Genomic DNA, 21,368 nt, shown 5'->3' on the forward strand with positions numbered 1-21,368 from the left:
AAATCTTAAATTCAAATAATTAATCTGTAACTATAAGCAGAAAAGTAACTGAATGCAGGAAATTGTTATTACTTTTTTGAGTTTTTCTTGTAGAAAAGAGCAGTAAATGTAAACAGTGATTAAGCAAATATGTAAATATTGATGGATGCTTTATCTTAGTAAGTCAAATACTAGCATTCAGAGTTCTTGTTTGTTTCTTTTTAGTGATATTTTTATTCTACTATTTTTAAGTAATTTAACCTTTCTTAATGTTTTTAAATTATACATATTTCTATAAATGCAAAAATGAAATCTTATATCAATTAAAATTTTAATAGAAATAGGTTGTTGAAAAAGATGTTTGTAATACAGCCAAAATTTTAACATAATCTAATTTTTTTTAAAAAAGAAAATTACTAACCCTGAAGATTTCTTTCAAGATTTCAATAATGATATGATTCTACCATTTAAAATGTCTAGCTACCTATTTTTATTTTAGTCATAATTTAACATTATTTTTAAAGGTCAACATTTTATCAGTTAAGCTTTGATTTATTTACATTTAAAATATTAATAAATTTTTTATAAGTTTGTACATAAGTGTATATATATATATATATATATATATATATATATATATATATATATATATATATATATATATATATATATATATATATATATATATATATATATACCATAACAAACCTTTAAAGATTTCAAGTTTTTTTATAATTTATTTTGTATAGCTTTAAAAATTCCTTGGTAACTTAGGTAGGTATTCAGCAATTATCTAAAACTTACTGTTGGAACAATGTTTATGTTTATATAGGTTTTTATATTTGCTTCAGGTTTTATGTTTTCTTTTTGAAAATATGTTTTTATTTGAACATTTTTAACATATAACATATTCTTATATGCAAGAATGCAAACTTTTAACTTTAAAATCATTTTGGTGCTTTTTTTCACTATTTGAAAAACCATGTTTAGATGGGTTAAAAATCCACCTTCAGCATCTTTTGGCAAACAAAGAATAATATACAGGGCAAATGCTCAATATGTCTCTCCAAGCACTGAGATTTTTGTATCAGAATTGGAAAATACTTCAAATTACATAATGACAGAAACTACTACAAATAAACCACTAAAAATCAAGGTATCTATTTTAGCTTTAAGCTCTCAAAACTTATAAAGTCTCTTTTATATATTGTCCTAAATGACATACTTATCTTTATCTTATACTTTATTGTTATCTTACTTATCCTTTATCTTTATCTTACTTGTTGCATAAAGATATGCTTGATGTATGTATTTGTATATTTTCAAAAAACATGCAAATGTTCATTTTTAAATTTATCATAGTAGTAAATATATCAAATCCATGCAGTTCAGAGATTATGACTGTTTAAAAATACTTTATTCATCAAAATAATCTACTAATTTTAAGTTTTTTTTTCTTTTTAAAACCTATTCTATTAGATAAAGATCTAAAATTTGGTATCTTATCATTTTCTAGCATACACTAAAACCATTCTTACCATTTTCTAGCATATAAGTATGCTAGAAAATGGTAAGAATGGTTTTAGTGTGTTAATTGGCGCTAAAAGAAAGTTTTGAACTCTAAATTCTAAATGTGATGATTTTAACTATTAATGCACTAATCATTATATAAAATGATGGTAAGTATATACTTTTTCCTAATTTTGAAACATTACATTATGGCAAAGCAGTTGTTGACTATATGAATGAAAAGGATATCTGTTTTATGAAGGAAGAGGATAACCCTGTAAACTTGCCAGAAACACATCCAGCTTTTTTGGGGTAAACTAAAAGAAAATGTTTCCATATATAACTAGTAAGCTAAAAACCTCAAATTATGTAATAGAATAAAGCATTGCCTTGGAAATTTACACTTTGATATTATACATAGCCTTCTCAATTAATATGTGGTGACAAATATTGAATCGAATGATGCTATTGAATGATATTGATACAGTAAATAAATAAAGCATTTAAAATACTAATTTTGTTTTCTATTATTTATATCTTTATCTACTAAATGCTATAAACTATAAACTAAATTGAATCTATAGTTCTTACATAAAAAGTTTACTTTGTTTACAGAACACAAACCATGTTCGGAAATTTCACTTACTTAAAGAAAAAGATCAAGACTTAGGTATACAAATTACTGGTGGAAAAGGTTCACAAAAAGGAGGACTTTTTGTAAGCCACCTTTTAGATGGAGGAGCAGCACATCGGTGAGTTTATTAACATATAATTTTTTTTAAAAAAAAACGTTTTTAATGAAAGTAGTATGCTCTTTTGATAGTTATGTGCCTTTTTGTACTTATTCATTTAGTATTCTAGACTCCAACAACTTTTTTCAAGGTCCTTTATGTTAAAATTCATAAAATTGAAATTTTGGCTTATTAACATACCATGATTTTGGATTTTTAATTACTTTTTAAAAATCACATTTCATAAATCCAAAACATTTTTCAGTTTGTTATGTTAAATTATAGTCATATTCCAATTTTTGTAAGATATTTAAAATTATTTTCCTACAGTATCTCTAAATTCTAGTTTTCACTAAGTTCTAGTTACTCATATATACAAAGTAATATGATAAATAGTTTAAAAGTAAGCTAAACATAAATATTTTAAAATTAAGTATATTATATAAAAAATTTACAAGTATTTATAAAATTACTTTTTTTTTACATATTCCTTTTTTTTCTTCTTTTTTTTTTTTTTGATAAAGAGATGGGCGTCTAAAAGTTGGTGATGAAATTCTCTTTGTTAATGGCCATCCATTAATATCAGCTTCACTACAAGATGCAAGTACCATTCTAAAATCTGCAGCAAATCCAGTCCAAGTTATTGTTAGTCGCCCAGTATGTATTCTAATTATCTTGTTGTTACTGTTGTAGCTCATGGATTATAATGTATATTGTATTCATAAAATGATAAATGCTGTTCAATTTATCAAAAGAACAAAAAGAAAAATAGAATTAAAGATTTATAGAAAGAAACATATAAAAAATCTCATGATATTCAAGAGATTTTACAGGTTAATCAAAAGAGTTGTCTGTAATTTAGTTAGCATAAAACTCATAGAATAAAAAATATTCATAAAAAAGCTTTTGATCTAATTATAAAGTTAAATTTAAAAAAATTTCTAATCAAAGTTAAGTTTTTCAATTTCAATCTTAAATTCAAGTTCAATTATCAAGTAAATTAACATTTAATTTGGCAAAATTTCATTAAATTAAAAAAAAGAAAGTCTTTTAATGTTTAGTAAATAAAGTACTGTCAAAACATTCAAAATACTGATGTAGTGATGCAATGGTATTTAAATAGTTGTATGTTTAAATATTTTTAGTTGTATACAATTTATGATACACAAGAAGAAAATGATTTTGCATTTGGATAAAATTCCTCTCTTGGTATTTTTAAATTTATTTTTAGATTGATGCTAGCAAAGAAATGAAAGAACCCCCTAAAGTAAACTTTTTTTTTGTACTTTTTGTAAACAATGAGTGTATAAAATTTAAAGCCTTTTTTTTTTATGTTAAAAGTTAAATATTTCATTTTTATTCTCTCTTAATAGGATACTTTTTTAACTACTGAAAAACAAAACATAGCAGAAATTTCTAAGTTAGCAATTCGTGAAATTACTCTTTATAATGAAGAAGGCAAGCTTGGATTTTCCATTACTGGTGGAAAGACTCTTAAGCGAGCTGAAAAGATATATGTAAAAGATATATTGCCAGGTGGTATTGCAGCAGCAGATGGTAGACTGAATATAGGTAAAAGAAAATAAAACATTGGTATTTAAACAAAGGTATTAATGCTTAAGCAGGACTTCTTGTTTACCATAGACTACTTATGATTTACTAATTAAACACTGAGATAGTTATACTAGTCCTTATTGTTGGAGCCTCTTATATAATGATACAAAAAAATATAGGATTTACAGAGACTTTGATGATCAATTTATTGCTTATTTTTAAAACTTTTTATGTTTTAATTTTTTTATTAGGAGATGAAGTTATCAAAGTAAATAATAAATTACTGTCTGGTTTGACCCACCAAGAAGCCGTTGATTATTTCAAGGTTTTTTTTTTCTTTTTCTTAACAACATTTTACAATAAGCTGAGGACAATTGCTTTTGTTATAGTTGCTTTAAAAATGTCACTGAGTTTATTGATATCTTTATTGCTATTTATTTTCATAGTCACTTCAAAAGGGTTGTGTTAGGCTTCTTGTTCAACCAGCCAATAAAATTGAAAGCATAAACAATTCCACTGTTCATACTGTTTTGCTTAATAAAGGTAAATTTGTTTAGAGCAGGTGTAATGGTTGATTGTATATGGTATTTCATGATTGTTTTTTTAAATAAAAAAAAATTTTGTTCTTTTTTTTAGCTTTAAACTATTAATTAAAAAAGAAAAGTGTTGTTTTCATTGATAAGTTTAAAGAAAAGAAAAAAATAGTAGAGTTTTAATTACAACATAAATTAAAATAAAAATTTTTTGAATATAAAAATAGATAATATATGATATAAATGTAAGTAAATATGTGAAAATGAGTAAACAGATGTCTTATTTTATGCTTTTTATTGTAACAATGTAGTTGTTAAAAAACCTTTGTAAACTTATTGGCAAAAATAAATTGATTCTGTTTTCCTTAATTGAAATAATTTTTTTTTCAATTGTATAATTTTAGTTTCAGGGAAAGGTTTAGGATTTGGAATTGGTTCCTCCACCAGGAAAAATGACGAAATTATCATAAAATATATTGCAAAAAATTCTGAAATTTTTAAAAAAGATGTTAGGTAAGTATTTTTTTTTTTTAATTTAGTGAATTAGGATGGTTTATTCATTGGCATGTTTTTAAATTTAAAATTTTATGGTACTTGAATTAGGTTAAAAGATCAGATTTTATCCATAAATGGCATGTCTGTTGTTAAAATGAGTGTTGATGAAACTTACAAGTTACTTCGAAGTTTAAAACCTGGCATCATAAGGTTGGAATTAAAGCGTAAAACAAATGATTCAAAAAGTTGCGATGCATTAGTTGATTTGGAGTTAGAAAACTATAGAAATTCTCTAACTAAAACTAGGCCAACTGCAACAGTGGAGCAACATTCTTTGAACTCTTTGATGTCTCCTGCTGTTCCCATAAATGGTTACTATCTTGTTTTATTTTTATCTTTTTTAAAAAAAATTCCATAGCCAGAATATAATTGTACATTCTCAAATATGATTAAAATCCTAAGTGTTAGGTGCATCAAAAAAAATTTTTTATGCTTAGAAAATATTTGATGACTGTTAGACCATTATTTGAAAATGTTTGATTAAATAACATCATTTATAACAGATTTTTAAAATGACAATGTTGAGAAATAACATCTATAATAATTTTCCCAAGTTCAGTTCTGTTTTTTAACTTTTAAATTTAACAAAGAAATTTTTTACAAAATAATTTACTTGGTTTTGTATTCATTTTTGTTTCTTTTATTTACATTCATTAATTCAGAAGATATATTCATATATAGCTTAAAAATAAATTATAGTTATGATTTATTTTGGTTAAAAAGTTAATCATGTTTTTTTATTTAAATGTTATACTTAGAAATATCATAATAAAAAAGGATTTGGCATTGTAAATGTTTAGATTAAATTTCATCAACAAAACGATTATTTTAAAATTAAACTTGTTATCTTGCATAATTAAATGCTCTGCTTTCTTTTTTCATTTGCGAATGGGAACTACTTAAATAAAATATTTTTTTATTTTAGATAATGAGAAGGATGATAACCTGCAACCCATAATATCTTTGTACGAATCTGGCATTTCTGATGAAGTGAATATATTTTACTAAATAAGTCAACTTTTTAATTATCCAAACATTTTTTATTATAAAGTCCTGTTTCAAATTTTGAAGCATCTTAGTTATATATATATATATATATATATATATATATATATATATATATATATATACATACATACATACATACATACATACATACATACATACATACATACATACATACATACATACATACATACATACATACATACATACATACATACATACATACATACATACATACATACATACATACATACATATATATAAGAGTAATAGAAAAGTAAATACAAATAACTGCATTTATGGTCTAAAAAAATCTAAAAGTTTCTTACACAATGCCACTGCACTCAGAGAAAACACTGTTTGGATGGGTGTTTCCAAGATGTTTAATTTCCATCCATTTTTCTTTAATGGCTCCATCAACAGTGAACAATATCTTGCCATGCTGAAAGAACACCTTTTACTGGAATTGAGAAAAAAACTGGAAAGTGCATTCAGTTATTTCCATGCAGGATGGCACACCTCCCCACATTTTAAACTGTCAAACAATTTCTTCTCAATCAGTTTGATGAAATTTGAGTTAGTGGCAGACATTTCAATCAATTCTGGCCTCCTTGTCCCCAGACCTTAGTCCATGTGGTTATTGGCTTTTAGGAGAGTTTTAAGCAACGTATCATTGCAATCAGCCTAAGTTTAAAGAAAAATTAGTTAATTGCATTGAGCACGCAATAGCAAACATTTCACAAGAAAAAACACCTACAGCCATTTACAATTTGGTGGCTTATATGGAAACTTTTGTAAAAGAAAATGGAGGCTACCTATTATAAACTACAGAAAGTATTCCTAACTTGTGTTTTTGAATAAAAGTTACTGCAGTTTGATTATTTTTTCTTTTTGCTAGCTTATGTTAAAATTGTGCATTATTTTTGAACACCCTGTATTTATATGTATATATAAATATATATATAAATATATATATATATATATATATATATATATATATATATATATATATATATATATATATATATATATATATATATATATATATATATATATATATATATATATATATAAATGTATCTATAAATGTATCTATAAATGTATGTATGTATGTATGTATGTATGTATGTATGTATGTATGTATGTATGTATGTATGTATGTATGTATGTATGTATGTATGTATGTATGTATGTTACAGTAAAAAAAAAATAATCTATTCTTTTACTATCCCTTAATTGTCTGAAAACTTCTAATTGCAGTCAGTTTTTGAGTTAATAGAATAACTCTGGTAAATAAATTCAGTTTGAAACAAAAGTAAAAAATATTGAAGGTAGTAGAGCCATGTGAATTATTTATATGATAAAGAAAATTTGGTTTCCAAAAATTATTTTTATACAATTTTAGTACCAAATTTCTGGAAAACCTCTTTAAAATATCTACTCAAATTATTTTTAACAGTTAAAACAAAGAATTGTTATTGAAACTTCAAGTTAAAATATTTTTCAGTTTTAATTGAAAAATAATTATATTTCTCTTTTTTTTTATTACCAGGATGATTCAATCTTGTCAGCAGCTAGTTTAAACTTTGAAGATAATGTTCAACCAAACAGGCAGGATATGGAAACACACTATCCTGCCATTAAGAAAAATAAAAACATTTGGTGCAGTCCTTCAACTGAATATAAAAACACAGATTTAGCTTATGAAAGTAAGACCATTAGTGAAAGTATCAACAATGATTCTCACCCAAGTCTACACCATAATTCTATGAAAGGAAATATTGATTACTTATTGTTAGAGCGAGATATTAATGGTAAGAGTTCTTTAGAGAAACTTTAAGGCTCAATAGAAGAATTGGTAAGTAGTAAGGTGTTAACTTTTATTCAGGTAACACAGGTTAACAAGAAAAGTTGTCCCATCAACTTATTTTTAACTTTTATCTTAATAGTTTTATGCTGATTTTTAAGAATCCAATCCATTTTTAACCATCACATATCATTTTTGTATTATTGAAGTCTCCTTAAATGTATACAGTAAATATTTTAGTGAATGGTGTCTAAAAATTTTTGGAAATTTAAATACACAAAATCCTTTTTGAAATAAGTTTATTAAATGAACTGCTGCTAAATTCATACATTGATTAGTATAATTAAATGAATATTTCAATCTCCTTTCACACAAGCTTTCTTTGCTTTTTCAGATTTAAAGAAAGTATACGTCTAGATATTATTTAATAAAACTCTGAAAAAAGATATTGAATCTGATCCAAAAAATTTAAAATGCTTGAATAATTCTGTTCTTTGTTTTATGTAATTTTGCTGAAACCAAAAAACTGATACATTAGTAAGTTACATACACCAATAAGTTAATGATACATTTAAAAAGTTATACCTTTTTTACTGTTGAAGTTAGGAGACCAGGATAAGAAATGGACTTCAGTTTCTGAAGCATTTTTACAAATTTGAGACGATGGGGAAATAAAAGAAGGAAAAAAAAGACATTTTGAATACCAATGACGTGTAGATTTGAGTTTCTACTACAAAATATTCATCTTTTCTTTATGGGATAGTTGGGCAAAACGCAAACACTGGGAGGAAAAGCAGTTGCTGACAAGAGATTAATTGATATGAATGCAATTGAAGCAACAGTTTGAAATATGTTTGTAGAAGAAAGCATCAAATATGATAGCTACATTTACATATTTCAAAATTTAAATGGAAATTTTTAAGTCCTTGGTTTTGATAGAGTATTATAGAAAACCTTAAAAATTTAAAAAGTGATGTAAGTGACGAACAAATAGGAAGATTTTATTAGGATTTTTGTTGAAACTTAAAATGAGGAGTTCTTCATCATAGAAAGTTTTTACCATAGAGTTTGAGACTTTTGTGAAATCATCTTCTAAATCACTTAGAAAAAACCTGGATGTGATGGACAAAAATGATACGATTTTTGGATTCAGTACATCATATGCCTAAGTATAAGTTAAAATATGAAGCATGATGTTTTTTCTTTTCTTTTTAGGCTGTGTATTATTTTTTTAGAAAGTTTTTTTAAAGTAAATCAATACAATTAACATAAAAAAATATCAACTTAAAAAATTATATTTTTTGCAATTCAAAGTTTAACTGAAAAGCAATCAAAATATTTTAACATTAGCTGTAAACAAAACAAAAAAAAAAGTCCAAATCAATTCATTGTTGACCTTATTAGTGCTTTAATAAATGCCCTGTTTTTGTTTTTTGATATTTTTTGAAAGACATGTTGTTTTTTTTTGTTTTTTTGTTTTCAGTTTCTTGCACTTTTCTTTTAATAGATGGCTTTTCCTTTTTTACTGCAGTCATTTCCAATCTTTTTTATTTGTATTTTTCTTTAGTAATCTCATAAAGATGTTTTATTAATTCAATAATAGTTTATTAGAAGGTCACAATGATGAAGTTTCATTATAGAGACCTGTTAAATTTATAAAGGGAATTGTAGGACTAGCCATATCAGCTTTTGGTAAAATGATTTATTGAGACTAAATACTGATCTGGATGCCTGTTTTAGTTGCACTTTTTCTTTCAAACCCAAAATTAAATTCCTTAATTTGGTCAATTATAAAACATTATAGAAATGACCTTATAAAACTAGACTGTTATGACCATTTCTAAAACTGTAATATAAGTATGTGTTTAGCATAAAGATCAAGGCAAGAATCAATTAAAAGCTATACTTTGCTTATTACTTACAAGCTATACTTTGCTTATTACTTACAACTTTATCTTTTCTCCTGCTTCCTTTTTATCCCTATGATCTCCTACTAATTGAAAAGATTTAGTTTGAGTGGCAAATAATTAAAAGCCATCAATTTAGTTTCAGTGTTTTCTCCCACTTTTCTTCCACCATCGCTTTGAGTTTTTGACAAAAATCTATTGTACATTCATCTACAACACTTTTTTTTGTCAACCTGATGCTAAAAATGGTTGAACTAAATCATATTTCAGTTACTATATGTGTATTTTGTAAAAAAAAGCTGTTAAGAGTTAAATAAAAAAAAAACAAGTTAGCTTTGTTCCAATGTTATGTGTATTTATTTTGCACAACATCTTGTGTATTTATTTTGCGCAAGATGTTGTTACATAGTACTGGATTGTTCATCTTAATAACTTTAAATCTTTTTAGCTTCTACAAAAATAAGCATTAAAAGTATTTGGATTTTTTGTGTGTTCACCTTATGACTTTAAATGTTTATGGTTGACAGGCAATGTTGGTTTTGGCATCAAGATAAGAAAAGAAGTGGATGGTTTCCAAGTTTTGGTCAAATCAGTTGCAGACCATGGTCCTGCCTATTCTGCTAAAGGTAGCAAGTTAGGTGGACTAAAAGTGGGCGATCATATTGTTCAAATTAATGACAAGTTACTTAAAGATTTGAGCACCAAAGAAATTCTAACAGTGTTTAAGAATTTGCCAAAAAGAAGTATTATTGTGCTGAAGCGAAAACCAATCAGTAACTTTACATTATAATTTTTTAATGCTTAATTTACAAATTTGTAGTTTCATATATTATGAAAAAAATCAATAAGATTTTATTTTATTGGCTGAAAGGAATACTGTTACTTTATATTTTAGATCATGATGTTGAAAGTCTTCAAATGCCTAATTGCATCAGTGAAAATTTACTTGTATCAAAAGAAGTTCAAAGAAATTTTAAAGAAAAGTGTAAAGAAGGTTTCACTTTATTTTGTAGTTATTTTCATTCCTATGTGTGTGTATGCATATATATATATATATATATATATATATATATATATATATATATATATATATATATATATATATATATATATATATATATGCATATATATATATATATATGTGTGTGTGTGTATATATATATATGCATATATATATATGTATATATATATGCATATATATATGCATATATATATATATATATATATGTGTGTGTGTATATATATATATGCATATATATATATGTATATATATATGCATATATATATATGCGAATATATATATATATATATATATATATATATATATATATATATATATATATATATATATATATATATATATATATATATATATATATGCACACACAATTTAGGTGATATCAATAAACCATATGTGGAATTTGGAGCTCAAAAGATTTTTAAAGAAAATGACATCCCTTTTGGTTTTAGTGCTTTTCAAGTTTTGATAAATAAAAATGCTATTGCTAGTCTTAGACTTGTTCCAGCAAGTGGAAAATGTTACGGATTCTATCAGGTTAATATCTATTTCCTTTTATTTGTCAACAAAAATAATTCAGTTTTTGAATTATGCAATTAAAAATAGCAGATATTTTTATTTTGTTTTGTACAAGATTAATTTCTGTTCTTTTCTTTACATATAAAGACAATGAGAATATGAAGTTTTACTGGAGAACAAAAACAAAATTATATGAGTTATATAAGCAACATCATTCATAAAAATTCAAAATTGTTTACTACAGTGATTGTATTATATTTTTGAAAGCTATGGTGTAAGATTTCATGCAGTTTTAGGTTTATCTTTCAACCCTACTTTTTCTCTTCTTTGACATTAAAAACCAATTTAAAATTTATAAACTTATAGAAGTTGATATAATGTTGATGCAGTATTACTTTTTCAATTGTCCTCCACGACCACAAGTTGTCTTATGTAAGCACATCCTATCCATTGACTTAGAAAATTGTAATCTACAATTAGATAATTAGATAAAATTAGGGCTTCTAATACTGGCATTTCACTACTGAAAAATACCTGGTTAAGTTGGTTTGAGTATTACCAGTATTGGATGCACTAGTTTTGCGATTAAAAAAGTAGTGCACACCATATTCATCACTAGAGTAGTCAGACCAAATCAATACATTTAACACTGGTAATACTGAAGCCGAAATACCAGTTACACTAGGTAGTTTTCAGTTCCAAAATACTGGTATTATTACTGGTTTTGGATACCCTGGGTAAAATTATACTTATTTAACTATCAAATGAAATTTTTAGTAACTTTACGTTATTTGTAATTTTACCTCCTTTCGGTAAGTGTACTTTGAGCTAAAAAAAAAAAACTTTTTGCCTATATATTCATACAAAAGATTGATTGTATATAAGTTTCATTTGGTTTACTAATAAATAACATTACTATTTTAACAAAAAACTAAAATCAAGGGATATATTGCTTGTAAACTTTTATTTCATCAGCATTTTGCCACTAAGTTTGTTTATTTTTGCAGATGATTGCATTTTTTATTTACATTTTAGGTTGAGCAAGTTTCCCCAGGATCCCTACCAGATCAAAGTTGCAATCTACTTCATGGTGATATAATTTATTCTGTCAATGGCATCACTATGAACTCCTTGAGCCATTCACAACTACTACAAGCTCTTAATCAGTGCATCACTTTGACAAAGGTTATTGTTCTCCGAGAGAACAATACTTTAGATTCTTCACCTCATTTAACTAAACATACACCAATCCTTGTAAATGAAACCAGCATTGACCAGCTTGCATCTCAAAATGTACCTAAGATAGAGGACAAAGAGTCTGATGCTTCTTTTTGTGTTGTCCCTAACATACCAAAATGCACTGCAATTAATTGCCGATCTACAGTTGGTCCTTTTCTTATTGAGTGTCATAAAACTTTTAAAAGTTTGGGGTTAGATGTCATGGTGGATGAAAATGGAGACTGCATTATAACAGACATTCTGCCTTCTGGAATAATTGCAAAGAATGGCTTAATAAGGTTAGTTTTTTTTCTTTACTTTATGTAGTTTTTTCTTAGGAAAATTTCTTTGACCATTTAAAGGTGAGCTTTTTTAACTCCATTTTTTTTTGTTTTTTTTTTTTGTTTTCTTTTTTTTTTTTTAATTGCTCTTTTAGCTCTCATTTTAATAATTTTACTGTTATTTATTTTATTATTTTATTTTGTTACATTAATAAATATTTAACATTTAAAATTGTGTTCCATCAACATTTTTAACTAATTGCATTATCTTTTTTTTTTTTGTTTTGATATTTTCATGAACTAATAAAAAGTGAGGGCAGTTTAAAAAAAAATTTTTTTTTTTTTGTCTAAAATAAGGTGTAATATCTTAATGTGGTGCATTACAAAGTAACATTTACTTTATATTTAAGCATAAAAGCTAAAATTAATCTGTCAAACAGTTTTTTTAAATATTTAAATTAGGTTCTTTTTATCTGATCGTGCAATTCTAATGTTGTAGTGATAAAGTTTTTTGTTAAAAACTTTTAAAAAAAGATTTCTCAGATAAGTATGTGTATTACTTTCATCGACTTAATGGGTACTGCTTTGTTGATAGTTGATGGAAAATCCATTCCAGCTTATATTTCTTAAGACTGTTAAATCTGTTTTCAAAGAATACAAGTTATATTCTTTCATAGTAAACTTTTCAAATTTACTTTATACAGTTTTTAATACTTTCATTCATTGTGATGTTTTTTCCGCAGAATAAATGATCAACTAATCGCAATAAATAATCAGCTAGTAAGTGGTAGACCTGTATCGTTCATTAAAGATTTACTCAAAAGCATTCCTCGTGGTAAAGTACAGATTATAGTTTGTGCCACACAAGCTATTTCGGAAAGTGACTCAAATAGTTTTAAGCACCGAAAACTGAGCGAACGAGATAAGGAGAACATCTCTTCTAATTTGGAAAGCAAGATGAGAAATAAATCAAACATACAGATAGACTCTGCAGAATATCAACAAAGGGTAATCCTCCAAAAGAATTCAGCCCAACTGTTTGCTGATGATATTAGTGATATCACCTCGCTTCCTCCTGCGCCTTCTCGTCCTGAGTTTCAGCATCATCCTAATCACCACAATTCCCAAGATACTAAAGTATTCATTGATGATGATTTAGGAAGCATGTTTAGTAGTATACCCGCTCCTCCTCCGCCTCATTCCATTTTTCAGTCTGAACGACATGCTAAAGACAAATATGAAGATTTCATGTTCAATCAGAAAATCAGCAGCACAGATGAAAGAGTTAAAGAAAACGGGAAAAATAAAAATGACATTTCTTTTGAAAATATTTCAACCCCTCATAAATCGTTAGAAAGTAGCTGGAGAAGCAGTATTGACTCTAGTTCATCCGAAGAAGGTTACTCCAGTGATAGCACTGATATTAAATCTACCAAGTCAGAAATTAGTGTTGAAAGCGAAAGTCAATACTCTAGCCCCGGTTCTCCATCTGGATTTAAAAATATTACCTCGATAGATTTGCGTCCATGTAAAAGAGAAGAGTTGCTTGTAAACTCAAATGAGGTTATACTAAATCAAGAATCAAATAATGAATTTTCTAATGAATCAAGCTTTTCAAACATTCCTGATAAACCTGATCCAATATACTCTGATATTCATGAAAACGATGATAACGCAATTAATTATTCCCCTCAATCTTTTAACACCTTAGCTGTGACAAAAGTTACGAAGAAAAGATCTTTTTTGTCAAAATTAAAATCTAAAATGTTGCTTCCGAGCAAAAGTTCATTGAAACAAAACGAAACAACAAAAAGTATAAACCAAAACACAACTTTTGAACTTCACAGTACAGACTTTGTTCATAGTACAGACTTTGTTAAATCTCCAACTCGTCAAGCTGCAGCGCATGAAACCGATAACTTTCTACCAAAATCTGAAAATGTTAATTTCAAGCTTAAATCACCGAACAAAAAACCAGCTCCTGTAATAACATCTAACACCCATATACCTCCAAATTCATCGAATTATGACAGCGCGCAATCCTCGTGTAACTTTGAGGTCCCACATACCCAAGAACCTGGTGACAATCATTTTCACAGTACCGATCATTTTTTTGATAAAGATTTTGAACGAAATGATTTTACATACGCACCATTATCTTCATCTTCATCAAACGGTAAAAGTAGTTACGCAGCTGAAGGTCCGACTGCCTTTAAAAGTAATCACAATTTCGATAAAAAGGATTTTATTCCTGAAGTATGCAATGATAAAGAAAAAATAGGGTTTCCATTTATGAATGCTGAGCTTGGAGTTTATAGAGCAGCTATTAATTTATCAACGTCAATGCCCGTGAATTTGAACAGAAATCATAGCCAATCAAAAGAGAGCATTCCCTTTTTTATTTCAGATGAGAGTAAGAAACGTGCACCGTCTTTGCAAGAGCTTTACTTTCCTCCCCCGCCTCTCATCACAGATATCGACGAAGATAGCTCGCCAAATTCAACCCCTGACAAGCCTGAACTGTCAACTAATAGAAACAGTTTTTGGGAATCAACAAGTTTATGCGAATCGACTGTAAACGTAGACAGTCCTGTTTATTCTCATAAAGTAGTAGATACTAGTGTAACATGCGATATTTTAAAACAACCATTAAACAAAAGAGCTTGGAATAGCGATACTGATTTGGTCCTGTGTAGTAATCCGAGTGAAATCATACTGCCAAACAAAACTAAAAGAAATTATAACAAGCATGACGAAAATTTATCGAGTCCGCTGGCGAAAAATCCAATACCAAAACCACCCCGTAAGAATAGCTTGGATCAGAAAGCAGAAACCTCCGCATCAAAAAGTGGAAATAAAAAAAGTGAAAATACTGGTACACAACATGCTAGCGACAAACTTGTACAAAACTTACCAACTGAGTATCAAAATATAAACTGTTTAAATAACGATTTTCGACAGTTGCCTCCTGTTCCTAATAATCTGGAAGAATACTCGGTTTCCAATAATTCACCAATAGATACTAACAATCTTTACGCATCAGTAGATCACTTTAAAAAAACTTCATCAAAAGAATGTTTAAAAAAAACAGAAGTTTTCACTGGAAGTAATCCTGAACTATGTTCTGAAATCCCGGTAGCGCATCCTGAAGGGAATTTTAAAAGCGATGTCATAAAAAAAAAGAAAATATTGACGAAGGAGGAGGGAATGTTCAAAGTCGAGGTAAATGCTTTACGACTTTTATATGTGTGTTTTTATACATATGATTTATTAAAATTTTGACTTACAAATTCTTTTTCACACATGTTTTTTTTCGACCACCACGTTTTTATTGTGGAATTTATGGCTTCTAGCGCCAGTGCTTTTGCTCTTTAATATTTATTTTCGTCTTAGCTTTTAAAGGAGCGAAGCAAACCTCTTGGTATTGTAATAGCAGGTGGCAATGATACAGTTGCAAAATTAATATTGATTAAGGAGGTAAGCAAGGACTCGATAGCTCAACGATGCTCAATACCGTTGCAACCTGGTGACGAAGTCATTGAGGTGAACGGCCAAAAAGTCACCGGTTAGCAAGTTCTACAGTTTATTCATTTTTTATATTGATATTGCGTACATTTGTTCATTTGTAAATCTTTTTTTTTTAATTAGGTTTAGACCACTGCGATGTTTTAGATGTTTTGAAAAACTCTCCTCCTTTGCTGAAGCTGACGCTAAAGAGAAAGTCGCATCACAATGCAGAGTTGTTAAAGCTTTTAGAGAAAGAAACACGTCAACCAAAAATGAACCACGACAAATTTTTATCTAATCTTAAAGATGCAACTCAAAATCAAATAGAGAGTGAAATTGTGAAGGTTAAGCCACCTGTCATCGTAAGTTCAAAAAAGCAAAGTTTGTCACTGGAAACCTTTCACTCTAACAATTTAGATAATTCAAAAAAAGTAATTTTTAATACACCTCCTGTAGCTCCTCGACGTCATAACAGTTTACCCAAGGTCCGTTCTGTATCATCAGTTTCCTCAAAACCTACTGAATCTCGTGTTGTTAAAAACGATACAACATTTCCCTTAAATGATAACGAATCTTTTGCAAGTAATACTTTTTTAACCGGAAATTTAGCTCATTTAATTTCACTAGAAATTGATTTGTACAAAACTCAAGGAAAAGGGTTAGGTATTGCTGTGTACGGTGGTCCTAAGTCAGTTATAACGGAAGGTATTAAGGTATGTCTTTTGTTCCAAAAATAAACTGAATAGTCTGGACAACAAAGTAGCATAATTAGATAAATTTTATTTAGCTTCGTTTCTGTATTTTTAAGGTTAAAAGACTTGTACCTGAAAGTATCGCTAACATGGATGGTAGGTTACAAGAAAGGGATCTCATCATTGCTATCAATGGCACTCCTTTAAGAGGTTTAACTCAAGGGGATGCCCTTGGGATGCTCAAAACTATTCCTGACTGCGTCATTCTTAAAGTTTTACGCAATAAGTCAATGAAAGCCAAAGAGGAGAGGAGCCATGCTCCTAGTGCGAGTCCTTTTCAAACTCCTTTACGACCACAGCCAAGAAGTAAGAGCGTTGAGGATATACGGCATAGAAGTTCATCGTCGCTTGCACCTAAATGTCATGCTTCCACTGGTTGTTTAAACAAAAAAGATGAAAAGATAAAGAGGAAGAGATCATTTAGAGAAATTCTGACTCGCACTTTTAGTAAGGGATCTTTAAAGCCCCATCTATATACAGTGTGTTTTGATAAAGAGTGTGAACAGTTAGAGTTTACATTAGAAGGGGGTAAAGATACTATATACGGTCTTACACCGATTCTCATTAAAACCGTACCTAAAGGAAGCTCCTTAAGTAAAGAGATTAAAGTAGGTGACCAACTAATTAGCGTTCAAGGTTTATCTGTCAAAGATTTTAAGTTAGAGGAAGTCTATCAATTTTTTAGGAGTTTACCGTATGGAAGAGTGTGTATGGCTTTAACAAGATGAAAATCTAAATTGTTCGGTACTTTATTTGCCTGCTATTTATCACGATTTTAGTTGTAAATATTAATTCACATAAACAATTGATTTATTTTGTAATATAGGAATTTGTAGCTCTGTAAATCATAATAAAAAAGATTTTTAGTCTAATGATAGTTAACATAAAAACAGTAGGGTAAAAAAAAACTAACTAAACTCGATAAAATGTTTCCAGTCGGTCACAAAAATTCGACTTCTAAAACTTTTCTAATCTGAAATAAATACATTGATTGTAATTGTGTTAAAACAATCATTATTGATATTTCTATTAAAATGAAGTGTAATTACAAACTTAACATTGAAAAGTATCTTTCTTTTGCTGGCGATATGTTTTTCGTCTGACTTGAAAAAGTTGGTTCAGTTATTTTGAAATTTTGCCGATCCATGTGATCACTTGTCGCAAAGTTAAAATTTCAGAATAAAAAATTTAATCGTTATTCTTAGTTGTCGGAAATCGTAAAATTTGTTCAATCGTAAACTTTTGCGTAACCAAATAAACATCATTATGTAATATTTGATAGTAGTTAAAGCGAGTTGTAAAATTTATTTCAAAAATTCATTTATCTTTCTTTTGTAGAAATTAATGGCAATGAATTTTACAAATACTTAAATTTAAGTAAAGAGTTTAAGCCAGAATATTTGATAATTCTTTTTTTTAGAATCATTTTCATCGCATTTAATTTGTTATCTACCTAATTTCTTTTATTCAAGACCAGTATTTAACTTGTGATTTATATTGTCAACTCTTTACTTGTAAAATTCATCTAAAGATGATTGTCCAGTTATTTCCATCTTAATAGCAAACAAAAGACTGATAATATCAAGACCAGTTCAACGACTTAATGTTACAACTTGAATCACAACAAATTAAATTTCAATTAAGATTTACTTTCTTTATTGAACCAAGTAAAACGCTTCAAAATTTTCATTAAATTAGAACCTTCGTTGAGAATCCTAGTGTTCTTTTATCCTGAAGCACAAACAGGTGCTTAAAACAAGCAGAAAAATTGTTCAGTTGACTATTAGTAATGGCACAAAATAAATAAAATAAATTGAATTATTGAGTGAATAACTCAGAAAGTTAGTGGTGTGCGGGATTTCAAAAATGTATCAATACTTTCCAAGCGCTTTACAATTTCCAAAACTGCAAATTATTATAAATTCAGAACTAAAAAAACTTTATTCCGATTTTAACTTATCTAAAAAAATATATATATACACACACACACACTTAGTCTACAATAATGTTTAACCCTATGTTTCATTTACAGAAAAAAAAACCATAAAGACAATAAAAAAAATTCTTCGTAGAAAAGTCCATATGGGCTTACATCTTGATGGACTTACGAAGAACATTGTTTACAGAATTCCAACACTAAAGCAATTTAATCCTTAATTCTCTAATGTGCTAGAAATCTGGAAATAAAGAATAAAAAAGTAGTAGCTAAGATCTAGTTAAAATTTAAAATATTAAATGTTAGTTTTAAAATCACATTTAAAAGTATTCAAAAATATTTTGAATATTTTGCGATTCAAAGAAAGCCGAGTCGAAAGAAACCGAACTCAAAATTTAAATGAAGACTACAGCGTAATATCGAGTTAGGGTTAAAAAGTCCTATAAATTTTCAAAATGCAACTTCGTTTAAATGAGCACGACCATTAGAAGGTCCGTTTGCTAAATACTCCGCCCTTTCTTTCGCTTTTATGGTACGATGTTGAGATCTTGAACGCATATGTAAACCTATTATTTCTCTTGCTTCCTGTATTTCATCGGTTGTAGGTTCGGGGGGCAAATCTGCGTCTTCAAAAGACCAATTTTGATTTGTCTTCTGACCTGGTCTAAACGAAGCTCGTGCAATATAATGCATCCATGTTGAAATCCGATGGAAAATTAAAGTAATAAACTGTACGATCATAATTAGAGCATAAATGAGAAGAAAAGCTACAGATAGAAAATTGGAGTTAAATATTGCTAACTTGCTTCCTTGATTTAAAATAGCAAGCATTACGACTAACCACAGGATGTTACACACTGCAAATACAACTAAGGCTGAATTTCGTAATTCAAAAAGTTTAGCGTGCAACTCCGTACTGTGCGAAAAAGCCGCCTGCTCTGTAAGTAAACACAATTTCCTTAGTTTGTCCCAAAACATATACTCTTCAGGATTTTCTTCAGACATTTCATAGGTGGTAACATTCTCCAAAACCAATTTAGCTTGTCGAATTTTTCTTTGACCTATAATGTTGTGACACTTTAAATTTGCGAGAATTAAATTTTATCATTATTATCCTAACGAAAAAAAAACGCTAACTACTGTCAATTGTTGAAATTAAAATGGTTGAGTGAGAGTTTAGGTCTAATTTTTATCAACATACCTGCAGTTGGGTATTTTAACTGCTGAATTGCGGTTACCAGTTTTTTTAAGTGCCCAGCTTTTTCTACTTTAAATATAGATGACAATACTTTTACATCCATAAGTTTTAAATCTGCTAAAGCGTTAGGTTCTGCATACGAATTTTCTTCAAACTGTGGCCAGTATTCACCAAGACCAAGATTAACAAGCCACTTATTAACATCTTCCTATTAAAGAAGTTTAACTTATTAGTAGTGCTCATTTGAGTTTCTTAGCACAAGTCTACGCGCGGAAATCCTCGCGCGAAAATCTGAAGTAGACAAAAACTCGTTAAATAAAAAAAAGATTACCGACAATATGTTACAGTTAAATCGTTAAAACTTACGGGAACATCCTGATCAATTTCTTCTGGTGGTAGGCGGTTAATTTCTGCCATAATCTTTTTACGATGCCCACGATTGTCAATATCCATATCGATTAAATCTTGTTCTTTCATTCCCATTAAGAAAGTGGTATCATCGTAACCTGCTTCTTTGAAATTCTCAATATACTGAGCGTAGGGTCCGTCTAACCAGTCTTCTATATTCATAGTCATAAAATATTCGTTATCTTCTGAGAAATTTTCTAAAGTTTCCCCTATGTAAACGCCACTTTGATCAAAACCTACATTATAAGATATTAATCGGCTGTTTTAATTATATACGTTGAAAAAAAAAAAAGTCAGATAACAAAAAGAAAAATTTACCATTTTCATATATCGCTGGATCATCTACTTTTGGATAAGCTGATGATGGGTCAGTTCTATGCTGTTTAGGGCGGCGTTGACTTTGATAGCGACGAATCTTATTGTGCCTTCTTGCAAAATTCGCCTCTCTTTCCTTAGGTGCAACCCAATCGCTATCGGCAACTGATATAATTTCAGAACTAGCAAAGTCGGCGTCTAGATCAACATTAGATTCATGGTCACCTAAAAGAGTTTGTTGTTCTTCTATCATTGCAAGTTTTTGCTTTCTTTTTTCGTCCCTTTTTTTTTTTCTTTCTTCTTTTGCTTTCTAAACAGAAGTTTAAAAAAAAACAGTTTAAAAAGCATCTAAACTTCCCATAGGCCAAGTTGATTTTCAAAAACTCGATGTAAATAAAATAGGGAAAAACTTTACAATCATTTCTTCTTTCTTTTTTTCTTCCGCCGCAGTTTCTGCAGTATTAACAGCCGGATCTAATGTAGGTATGTTGTTGACCCTAGTCCTATCATATATTTTTTGTCGCTCATCTTTAAAGCAACAGAAAAAGAGCTCTTTAAATTTAAACCAAATGATATGATTCCATGACAATTTAGCACGTTCTGCTTTTTGTTTTGCAATTTTTGATTCACGAGTGC

General features: G+C 28.2%; 2 protein-coding genes across 2 annotated transcripts in view; one reads left to right on the forward strand and one right to left on the reverse strand.

Annotated features, from left to right (window-relative positions):
* The first annotated feature begins 57 nt into the window (after positions 1-57).
* Positions 58-17,747, forward strand: LOC145181416 (uncharacterized). Its single transcript, XM_090078428.1, has 20 exons — positions 58-158; positions 970-1,135; positions 2,104-2,240; positions 2,744-2,876; positions 3,451-3,486; positions 3,593-3,791; positions 4,025-4,098; positions 4,220-4,316; positions 4,711-4,819; positions 4,910-5,172; positions 5,787-5,851; positions 7,419-7,680; positions 10,108-10,353; positions 10,476-10,574; positions 10,975-11,135; positions 12,153-12,634; positions 13,360-15,838; positions 16,010-16,181; positions 16,265-16,836; positions 16,932-17,747. Exons 2-20 carry the CDS (start codon positions 1,097-1,099, stop codon positions 17,601-17,603), a joined length of 6,297 nt encoding a protein of 2,098 aa, XP_089934554.1. The 5' UTR covers positions 58-158; positions 970-1,096; the 3' UTR covers positions 17,604-17,747.
* A 1,067-nt stretch (positions 17,748-18,814) lies between these two features.
* The window catches only part of LOC145193223 (uncharacterized), a 36,187-nt gene continuing 33,633 nt past the window's right edge, over positions 18,815-21,368 (reverse strand). Inside the window, exons 9-13 of the mRNA XM_090077295.1 lie at positions 21,148-21,368; positions 20,736-21,042; positions 20,376-20,653; positions 20,013-20,217; positions 18,815-19,872 (exon numbers count right to left, since the gene is read on the reverse strand). Coding sequence (XP_089933421.1) covers positions 19,262-19,872; positions 20,013-20,217; positions 20,376-20,653; positions 20,736-21,042; positions 21,148-21,368 — 1,622 coding nt within the window. The 3' untranslated portion in view covers positions 18,815-19,261. The remainder of the gene's footprint in view (positions 19,873-20,012; positions 20,218-20,375; positions 20,654-20,735; positions 21,043-21,147) is intronic.

Source organism: Hydra viridissima, unplaced genomic scaffold, assembly GCF_058129835.1.
Source record: "Hydra viridissima isolate aposymbiotic clone 2 unplaced genomic scaffold, HvirCarnegie_v1 scaffold_2, whole genome shotgun sequence".
Lineage (NCBI taxonomy): Eukaryota > Metazoa > Cnidaria > Hydrozoa > Anthoathecata > Hydridae > Hydra > Hydra viridissima.